Source organism: Brachyhypopomus gauderio, chromosome 13 (assembly GCF_052324685.1).
Source record: "Brachyhypopomus gauderio isolate BG-103 chromosome 13, BGAUD_0.2, whole genome shotgun sequence".
In the NCBI taxonomy this organism is placed as follows: domain Eukaryota; kingdom Metazoa; phylum Chordata; class Actinopteri; order Gymnotiformes; family Hypopomidae; genus Brachyhypopomus; species Brachyhypopomus gauderio.
The window spans coordinates 8,415,983-8,426,519 of record NC_135223.1 but is presented as its reverse complement, the minus strand read 5'-3'; the positions used below and the strand labels follow the sequence as shown (position 1 = coordinate 8,426,519).

Sequence of the window (10,537 nt, the reverse complement as noted above, 5' to 3'; positions counted from 1 at the left end):
AAATTTTGAATCGTATCTGACTGGTTTAGGTAAGTACCGTGTTTAATTATGTATTTCTTTTTATTTTGTTTGGTTGCTGTTATTTTAATATTTAACATTTATTTCTTCATTGCGAAGTCATCTCCCAAAACACCGAGCATCATTGTTTTTATAGCTCACTTCTCTGTTGATCTGATGATCCTTTATATGTGAATCCCACCTGTGGAGCTCACGATCACACCCTTATTTAGCACCAGAGTGCACCAGGAGGAGTATGCGCACAAACTCACAGTATACTCATGCTCATACTTTAGTGTAATCCATAGTTTTTTGGTTGTTTACTGCTGAGATTAGTCATCGTACAAGTTCCATCAGTGGTTGCAACCTTATACAGAAGATCATGAACTAGTGTAATGTGTTTCATCTGTTATATTGTCATAAATCTTTCATATTGGTGCTTATTTGAAAGCATTTCAAAGCATCAGCATTTGCAGGCAAGAGCCGTTGTTCTGTCGAGTTGTGCTACTTTGTCGAAAAATGCTTCCAGTTGTGCGTTTCCCATAAAATATAGCCTAACTCGGTATTATGACACATTGTAATTATAAAATCAAGTACGTGCACTGTATGTATGGACAAGGGAAGCATGGATTTAAATCCATTATAGCTTCCTTATTAATATTTTACATGGGTAGCATACAGGCTGATATCATACATCAAATAATGCTTCCCTTATCAAATCATGCTTCCATTACAGACCCATGCACGTGTTTGCTGACAAAAACATAATAAAAAAGATAAGAAATTACTCACCTGAACGTAAACTCGACAGAAAGGGAGCCTAGATTTATGGGCGTGGAAACAAATGACAAGCTTGTGGGTCTGCGCATGCGCAACATCGATGCGAAGCACAACTCGACAGAACTCCTAGGCTGTGTTCGAAATAGTCTACTACATACTACATACTACTGGCGTACTGATCGAGCCCCAAATCAGTATGCCGTATGCAGTATGTGACCAAAATTAAATTTTCCAGTACGTGAAACATACCCGGATGACCTACTACTTCCGCAAAATATTCCAGTACGCGAACAGAGCTATCTTCGTGGTGTACTGCATCCCATCATGCAACGCTACATTCACGTGACCCCATAGTATGCTTTGCTTTTGTCGCATACTGGAAACTGTACTGCATACTACTACGAGGACCAGTATGCAGTATCCAGTATATACTGAGTCCAGTATGCAGTATCCAGTATGTAGTAGTCTATTTCGAACAGAGCCCGTATCAACTTTTCGTATGTGGGGAGTGTGTTCACGCAGATAGACGCACGAGACGTTCCAAACACGCACGAGCTCACCTGACGCACAAGACGATCCAAACACGCACGAGCTCACCTGACGCACAAGACGATCCAAACACGCACGAGCTCACCTGACGCACGAGACGTTCCAAACACGCACAAGCTCACCTGACGCACGAGACGATCCAAACACGCACAAGCTCACCTGACGCACGAGACGTTCCAAACACGCACAAGCTCACCTGACGCACTAGACGATCCAAACACGCACGAGCTCACCTGACGCACGAGACGTTCCAAACACGCACGAGCTCACCTGACTCGTGTAATCAGCTCACAGCTTTCGAACTCGGTTGCTTGTTTCGGTTGTCCTGTGATTTGGTTGTACTGTCTAGTGGTGTGAGATACAACAACCTACTTATTACTACCTACCAACCTACCTGTAACTCATGAATTATAAAACTATCACTGTTATTTTATGATCTGATGGTCCCACACCTTTGTTTCTCCCTGTAGACATTAATTTTGCTCTGAGGAAGATCGTGTGTTTGCTAAAGCCCAGCAAACACATTGAGCATGACGTCACCTCCGGTCACATGACCATTAAGACCATCACAACGTTCAAAAACTTCGACATGGACTTCACGCTGGGACAAGAATTCACTGAAGATTTAGGACCTGTTGACGGGAGAAAATGTCAGGTGTGTGATTGTGAATTTGTCTTTGTGGTGTTGTGGTAAAGGCTGAGGGCATCACCTCCAGGGTCTCAAACTGGCCTCAGAGCCCCCATATCACCTGCCCCAAGTGACGGTAGACATCACATGACCCTCTCACCTTCAAGGGGTAACTGTCTCTGTCCCACAGGTCCAGATCACTCTTACACGGTGTGTGTCCATTCAGTAGTGAGAGTGATTGGTGCCTGGTCTTGGTGGGAAATGGAGCAAGTTTGTTCTGTGTTAGCTGATTGTACATGTGTGTGGTGTGAATAGTGTGAGAGAAGTGAGAGTTTTTAAGAGTGTGTGATGTGAATCGGGTGAGTGTGTGAGGTGAATAATAGGGGTGAAGGTATGAGGAGACTGATGTGAATGTGTGTGATGGGTGGTGGTGTTTTGTGTTCTAGACCACAGTAGACTGGGAGGGTGATAAGTTGGTGTGTGTGCAGCGAGGGGAGAAAGAGGGAAGAGGCTGGACCCACTGGCTGGAGGGTGACCTGCTCCACCTGGTAAACACTCACACTGCTCCACCTGGCCAACACTCACACTGCTCCACCTGGTAAACACTCACACTGCTCCACCTGGCCAACACTCACACTGCTCCACCTGGTAAACACTCACACTGCTCCACCTGGTAAACACTCACACTGCTCCACCTGGTAAACACTCACACTGCTCCACCTGGCCAACACTCACACTGCTCCACCTGGTAAACACTCACACTGCTCCACCTGGCCAACACTCACACTGCTCCACCTGGCCAACACTCACCCTGCTCCACCTGGCCAACACTCACACTGCTCCACCTGGTAAACACTCACACTGCTCCACCTGGTAAACACTCACACTGCTCTACCTGGCCAACACTCACACTGCTCCACCTGGCCAACACTCACCCTGCTCCACCTGGCCAACACTCACACTGCTCCACCTGGTAAACACTCACACTGCTCCACCTGGTAAACACTCACAATGCTCCACCTGGCCAACACTCACACTGCTCCACCTGGCCAACACTCACCCTGCTCCACCTGGCCAACACTCACCCTGCTCCACCTGGCCAACACTCACCCTGCTCCACCTGGCCAACACTCACCCTGCTCCACCTGGCCAACACTCACCCTGCTCCACCTGGCCAACACTCACACTGCTCCACCTGGCCAACACTCACACTGCTCCACCTGGTAAACACTCACACTGCTCCACCTGGTAAACACTCACACTGGGTTAGTGCTCAATGAGAGAGACCAACTTCTCACTGCTTCTCACTTCTCTTAGACATACACATACAACCAGTGAAACAACAAATGGGTTAGTGCCTTTAATTGTGCCCAAAAAATATTTACTGCTGTACTCATGTATGTGTACTTCCTTTGATATCTCTCTCTCTCTCTCTCTCTCTCTCTCTCTCCCTCTAGGAGCTTCGTGTTGGGGATGTGGTGGCCAAGCAGATCTTTAAGAAGGCCGAGTGAGAGAGCGTTTGAACAGAATGATGCTAGAGTATTGTGGTGAGCTCTAGACTGAGAGAGAAACAGCAAAACTGCAGTTCTGAAACTAAACAGCAGGCTGAGCAGATTATAACAGAAGAAACAGCCCTTGTGAAAATGTTCTTAATACTATAAACTACCTTCCCCATTTAAACCAGTGATTAACCAGTATTATTAAAGGTTTTAATTGAAAGTAAAACTTTGTCCTTCTCAGGACAAGGAGGGCACAGCCAGCCTGCTCCAAAGTTTTTGTTTTTTTTTTGTAAATCCAGTTTGGCTTTGATGCAGTGGGTTGATCAAATACAAGTGTTTACAGTTTTGTCACTGTGTCACACTTTTAGGCATTTCATTGCAAAATAAAAGTTTTCATTTTGACAGGATGACTTCAGTAATGTCATGTAGACTGAGGAAGGACACATTTTTGTTTTTTCTTTTACCATGTTAATCTTTCTCTGCTGTCAATAGAAACTCCTGGCAGTAGCTGTAACACAACGAACCTCAGAGGAATGTAAATGTCCTTAAAATAGACATTTTATTCAGTTTATTTAAAAAAATAAACAGTTCCTGTTTTTGTCACCAGGGGGCAAATTATTTACTTACAAACTCATTAGGAGCTGTTGACTTTGTTCCTGTAAATCAGTTTGAGATGATTGTTGTAAAAGTGCTATATAAATGAAATCAAATTGAACTGGTCCACTGTTCTTTTGTCTTTATCATTTACATTTGAACTTTGCTGTAACCAACCTGGTGTTATCGGCCAGGGTAGACAGCTCTTGTCTGCTCTGTTTGTTGTAGTGGTGTTTCTGCAGTTACTGTGGCATGGTTTCATCTTATTTTAATAGCTTTTTTTTCAATTCAGTTTACAAAATAAAAGAACTATATCCCAGAATACAGCATCTTACAAGAGGATTAGGAAAGCCTGAAGGCTCTGGTTAGTTAGTCCTGGTTAGAAACATAGCCTGGTTAGAAACTCAGTGGAATATACAGATGGAGAGTAACTCAGATGGACCAGGATCTAGGATAACTAACCTGGGTTTAATAACCTGTGTCAGAAAATCACACATTCGGTCTGGATTGAATGAAGAAAAGAAGCACTCAGAATTAGGACTTCATATGTTTGACAGTTATGAGAATATAAAAAAATGAGAGGCTGTAATTGGTGAAGATCCTGGCCATTCGTCTTCCTGTGGCTCTGAGCTGATGAGGGAGTTGTCGCTTGCAATCTCTCGGGCAACTGAGAAGCCATTAATCTTAGTCAAGGCCATGGATGTGGTGGTAATGCAGTCACACTTCACCATGCTGTCATCTTGTTTTATGTAGACCTCATCTGAAAAATCAACTAAAATAAAGAGAAGAACTGTGATCCAGACTCACTCCCTCCATTTTTCATTTTAGAGTTTCTTCTACATACTGACATACAGTACTGAGGTACAATAGGGAGATACATTACTGACATACAGTACTATAGGGAGATGTGTTATTGACGTATAGTTCTGAGGTACTATAGGGAGATACGTTACTGACATACAGTACTATAGGGAGATACAATAAAGTCACTTCATTTATGCATTAATAAGTTTATCATTCTTGATTTGTCTGCTGTATCTGTGTGGGAGTGTGTACAGTGTAGTGTGAACTGGTGCTGATACATCAGTGTGGGAGTGTGTACAGTGTAGGGTGAACTGGTGCTGATACATCTGAGTGTGGGAGTGTGTACAGTGTAGTGTGAACTGGTGCTGATACATCTGAGTGTGGGAGTGTGTACAGTGTAGGGTGAACTGGTGCTGATACATCTGAGTGTGGGAGTGTGTACAGTGTAGGGTGAACTGGTGCTGATACATCTGAGTGTGGGAGTGTGTACAGTGTAGTGTGAACTGGTGCTGATACATCTGAGTGTGGGAGTGTGTACAGTGTAGGGTGAACTGGTGCTGATACATCTGAGTGTGGGAGTGTGTACAGTGTAGGGTGAACTGGTGCTGATACATCTGAGTGTGGGAGTGTGTACAGTGTAGGGTGAACTGGTGCTGATACATCAGTGTGGGAGTGTGTACAGTGTAGTGTGAACTGGTGCTGATAAATTTCCCTGCGCTGCTCCGTCAGACTAAAGACGTTTTATACGCTGCTTGTGTTGTGGGTGGATCTGTTCAACCAGACTTTAGTCATTCTGAAAACCAAACTTGTTTAGCGTCAGCCTCCAGATGACTGAGATTACTGAGCCTCATATTATTGTGCTTGTAGTGGCCTCATTTCACTGTTGCGTTTGTAGTGTTGTTCTTCTAATATAATCATGACTTTAAAGTTGAAACTGTGGCCAGTGACAGCAGGAGAACAAATAAATGTATGAAACATCTTTGTTGTTATGTTTTTAGGAAACTACTGCTGTGTCCCAACCCCAGTGAGCTGTTTTACATTATAGTGTGCACTCTCCCTTATACTGCCCCAGTCTGTACATACCTTAAATATGCTGCCTACTTAGTATCCTTAATCTCGCTGAAATTGAAGGGTTAGGGTTTTAGGATTAGGGTTTAATCGTTAGGGTTAAGGTTTAAGGGTTATGGTATTAGGGTTTAAGGGTTAGGGTTTTAGGCAGCTTCTAACAGTTATGTAAGCTCTAAGGTGACCCCATCATGAAAGGCAGGGACTATTTCCCTGGTGAAGTCATTTTCAAATGTATGTTATTCTAATTCTCTATACTAGGATATTCAGAAGCATTAATAAATATACTGTTAAAGTAGGCAGCATTCTAAATGACGTGTGTGTGTGTTACCTGTGAGTGAATGTTTTAGTGTGGGTTACCTGTGTGAGCGAATGTTTTAGTGTGTGTTACCTGTGCGAGTGTATGTTTTAGTGTGTGTTACCTGTGCGAGTGAATGTTTTAGTGTGTGTTACCTGTGTGAGTGAATGTTTTAGTGTGTGTTACCTGTGCGAGTGAATGTTTTAGTGTGTGTTACCTGTGCGAGTGAATGTTTTAGTGTGTGTTACCTGTGCGAGTGAATGTTTTAGTGTGTGTTACCTGTGTGAGTGAATGTTTTAGTGTGTGTTACCTGTGTGAGTGAATGTTTTAGTGTGTGTTACCTGTGTGAGTGAATGTTTTAGTGTGTGTTACCTGTGCGAGTGAATGTTTTAGTGTGGGTTACCTGTGTGAGTGAATGTTTTAGTGTGTGTTACCTGTGTGAGAGAATGTTTTAGTGTGGGTTACCTGTGTGAGTGTTTGACTGCAGGTGGATGATATCAGGCGGTAGAGCAGGGAGATTGTCACTGTGAGGATCACAGACTGTATGGTGAGGACTCACTGTACTGCTCACTAATTAAACACAGAGAGACACACAAAGAAATATACAAAGATACAGAGAAATGAGGAATGATCACAGATCCATGTACACCCCGTCCTTATACAGCTCATAGTGCTTTGTAACTGGTGGACTTTGTAGATTCACTGTATGTTCGGATGGGCTGTATTACTGTATTCCTCTGTAGGGGGATAAGGGGATATGTGTATGCTCGACACTTTCTGTGCTGCGCGCATACGAGGAAATGGCTGAATGGAAGGATGTGGTCTGATACAGCAGTGTGGTGGCAGGCCTTGTGTCGTCTGTGAGAACGTATGCATCTTGTGCATGGCAGTTTCTTTGCAAAATTCACATCCTGTGTCAGATCTACACAGTCATCTCTGTCACTGTAACTACACCTTCTAGAGCCACTATTTTAAGTAGTTTATATATTTTATATATTTCAGGTGTTTATGTGTACACATGTGCATGTATGTGTGTTTGTATGTGTGTGTATGTTGGTGTGTGTAAATGTTTTTTGTGTGGCATGAGGTCTGTCGTATGTAAATCACTGCCCCTTAGTGTAAATCTATGTGTGTATGAGAGAGATATATTAAGTAATTGGACATTGTGGGTATACCTGTTTTTGCATAATTAATCACAGAGAACGATTGTACCTGTTTTCTGTTGCTTGTGCTTGATCATCCAATAAAGGAGGCCAATGCAGATGAGAATGGTCAGGACTAGAGCCCCTCCCATACCAGCAGATATCCAATGACAACCTGTAACATGAAGAGGAAGTATTAGTGCAGCCAATCATCAGAAGAGTACACACACATTCAGCATGTTCCTGAATGTTATATATTTTTTTACATTTACATTTATGGCATTTGGCAGACGCCCTTATCCAGAGCGACTTACATTTTTATCTCATTTTTTATACAAGTGAGCAATTGAGGGTTAAGGGCCTTGCTCAGGGGCACCTCAGTCATGGCCTGGGGATCGAACCTGCGACCCTCCGGTCACAAGACCAGTTCCCTAACCGCTAGGCCATGACTGCCCATATAGTACCACAATTTTTAAATCCAGGTAAAAGTCTCACTCATATCCTGCTGCTCTCAGCGAGCCTTCTATGTTTCAGTTTCCCTCTGTCATGCAGCCACTCAGGTTTGTGGGTGGAATTAAATATCTCAGAGGTCTCAGGACTGGGCCGCTCTGTACGTGTAGATATACTGCTACAGGTGCTACAGTTTTATTGACATGCTACTGTGGACATAATGGCAACATTAGACTGGACTTGCTCATAGGAGACAAAACAACTAAGAACATGTCCCGGTCCTGGACTAAATATAAAGTAATAAAGCATGCACTGGTGACTAGGGTTATGGTTAGCGTGGATGACATCTTTGGAAACCATGGAAGCCCTAACAGGAGCCCTAACAGGAGCCCTAACAGGAGCCCTAACCCTTGCATGTATGAGTATGGAAGGGGTCGTGTGTTGGTGAGAAAGAGGAATATTTGGTTTCTTACTTACGTTTGAGAAAATCTCCACATACAGCGTCTGCACTGAGAGTCCCAGCATTCATCAAATACCGACCGAGTTTCTCACAGCTAGGAAAAGAGCATAAAGTAGCAATGATAATTAAAACACTGTTACACTGCCAAATACTTTCAGCTCACCTGGAGGAGAGAGGAGAGAGAGAGATGGAGAGGAGGGGTATGGGGGGGGGGGGGGGGGGGACCAGCTGCTGGATGAAGATAACATGCTGAGATCATACAGTAACCCCGCTGCCCTTCATGTAAGACATTATATTTGTTGCCATGTTTGCATTATCTCATCTGTTGTATTGTTTACCTGTGTGCAGATGTGTGTGTAAGTGTATATGTGTTTATATGTGTGTGTGTGTGTGTAAGTGTATATGTGTTTATACGTGTGTGTGTGTGTAAGTGTATATGTGTTTATACGTGTGTGTGTGTGTAAGTGTATATGGATTTGTACATGTGTTTCTGAGTGTGAGAGCTGAATTGGTGCTACTAAAGACGGGGTATATATGTGTGTGTGAGAGCAGACTTAATGTGACTGTGGTAGGGAGAGTGAGAGTGAAAGTGTGTGTGTGTGTGTGTGTGTAGAGCATTTGAGCTGACCTGGTGTGATTGTAGCAGGGTGTCTGATAGTCCGTCACGTTATTGAAGGTTCCTGGTAAACAGGGTCTACAAACAATCTCTTTGCTGCTGGCTGAAAAAAGGAGACCTCTCAGTTTACTTTTAGGTTACTTTTGTGTGTGTGTGTGTGTGTGTGTGTGTGTGTGTGTGTGTGTGTGTGTGTGTGTGTGTGTGTGTGTGTGTGTGTGTTTGTGAAGCTTACACTTAGCAAATACTCCTTTTCCAGGTGGGCAAGGTGTGAACTGTTTGCAGTGTGTGCATGCCTGGGTGTCATTGTGGGTACAGTAGTAACCATCTTCACATGTGCAGACTCTGTCACTGTGAGCTTTGCAAGGCTTCAGCTCACGCTGATGATTGTCTGGGAGAAGGCAACACACACATTTTAGAACAAGCTGAACAGTATTGCTTTGGTGTTAAATCAGTGTAACAGGGTGTGTGAGCAGCAGCTGAGCGGGAGTCTTACTGGAGTCACACTGTGTGCACAACAGACAGGCAGGAAGACCATTTTTCTCATTCATGTAGGTGTCATGGGAACATGGCAGACACTTTGTCAGAGTTGAGTTGTCACAGTGATTAAGAACATAATTCCCTTAAAGGGGACACATGAACAGATACTTTACATACATTTTACATTTGATTATTACTCAAAACCAAACCCACAGACTACTGAACATGTGCTGTGTTGTAGAGAAGACATCACTCTCTGTCCACACACAACTACTGTTCCAGTCACACTTAACCATCAGTTTTCATGTTTTCACTTCAGTCATGAACAATATTAAGGAATGTTAATCAAGGTTCATGTACTTAAACAGTTAAAATCCACATTCATCACATTTTAACATTTAAAAACACTATATTTAGCTTTCATTGATAAGTACATGTGCACAAAATATTAATACCAGTAACTAAAACCACATATCTGTTATCTTTCTCTCACCTTCTTGGCAGAAGTCACAGCACAGTCCGTTGTGCTCGTACTGATCAGGAAGACACATTCTCATCCCAACAGCTGGTGTATCTCTGTATGAGCTGCACTCTGATATTCAACTCTGGAATCCTTTACGACAGATTCAGTCCCCTAAAAGTTGCGTAGAGGCATCCACTGTGTAATCACTCTGATTTGATCTTTTTGAATATGTGGTTTTATTCGTGTTCAGTTTGTCGATGTCTGACGTCTCTACTGTCTCTTATTTTGTCGATCAGCCTCCACTCTTTGCTCACCCCTTTCTGCGTCACTTTTCTCCACCACAGGTAGGCCGAGAAGATGTTTCCCCTTGCTCTCTCTCTCTCTCTCTCTCTCTCTCTCTCTCTCTCTGCCTAATGTTCTGCCTCTTCACCCCCACTGTTTCCCCCTTGACGGGGTTGTTTCTCTACCATGGAAACCCCCCATGCCCTTCTTCTTACATTGTTTGGTCTTGCTTCCTGTTTTCTTAAACAGTGAGTCCGTAAGCCACAGTGGCCAGTGGTTTAATTCTTTAGCACGTCAGCACTATGAATCTTTATCACTACATACCCAACGGATCCACTCATGCCTCAGCATTATTTTTTTAAATGTTTTTATTACTATATCTATGACATCGTAGAAACATGGTTCAAACATGTCCTGAACCAGTAGAATATGC

General features: G+C 43.3%; 2 protein-coding genes across 2 annotated transcripts in view; one reads left to right on the top strand and one right to left on the bottom strand.

The window, feature by feature from the left end:
- The window catches only part of rbp5 (retinol binding protein 1a, cellular), a 4,700-nt gene extending 526 nt beyond the window's left edge, over nucleotides 1-4,174 (top strand). Inside the window, exons 1-4 of the mRNA XM_076970631.1 lie at nucleotides 1-29; nucleotides 1,797-1,981; nucleotides 2,401-2,502; nucleotides 3,412-4,174. The exon at nucleotides 1-29 is cut by the window's left edge and continues 526 nt beyond it. Coding sequence (XP_076826746.1) covers nucleotides 1-29; nucleotides 1,797-1,981; nucleotides 2,401-2,502; nucleotides 3,412-3,465 — 370 coding nt within the window. The 3' untranslated portion in view covers nucleotides 3,466-4,174. The remainder of the gene's footprint in view (nucleotides 30-1,796; nucleotides 1,982-2,400; nucleotides 2,503-3,411) is intronic.
- A 143-nt stretch (nucleotides 4,175-4,317) lies between these two features.
- Nucleotides 4,318-10,323, bottom strand: LOC143473567 (tumor necrosis factor receptor superfamily member 5). The gene is made up of 8 exons (XM_076970630.1): nucleotides 9,853-10,323; nucleotides 9,376-9,501; nucleotides 9,115-9,270; nucleotides 8,895-8,985; nucleotides 8,284-8,360; nucleotides 7,427-7,531; nucleotides 6,680-6,784; nucleotides 4,318-4,819 (listed from the first exon to the last, which is right to left on the bottom strand). Exons 1-8 carry the CDS (start codon nucleotides 9,914-9,916, stop codon nucleotides 4,605-4,607), a joined length of 939 nt encoding a protein of 312 aa, XP_076826745.1. The 5' UTR covers nucleotides 9,917-10,323; the 3' UTR covers nucleotides 4,318-4,604.
- Between the last annotated feature and the right edge of the window lie 214 nt (nucleotides 10,324-10,537).

Excerpts from the sequence above, each read along its gene's own strand:
- LOC143473567 (XM_076970630.1), bottom strand. The coding sequence starts at position 9,916 with ATGAGAATGTGTCTTCCTGATCAGTACGAGCACAACGGACTGTGCTGT. Across the intron at positions 8,986-9,114 it reads AAAAGGAGTATTTGCTAAGT|CCAGCAGCAAAGAGATTGTT; the intron begins GTAAGCTTCACA and ends TCCTTTTTTCAG. Across the intron at positions 6,785-7,426 it reads GCACAAGCAACAGAAAACAG|TGAGCAGTACAGTGAGTCCT; the intron begins GTACAATCGTTC and ends GTGTTTAATTAG.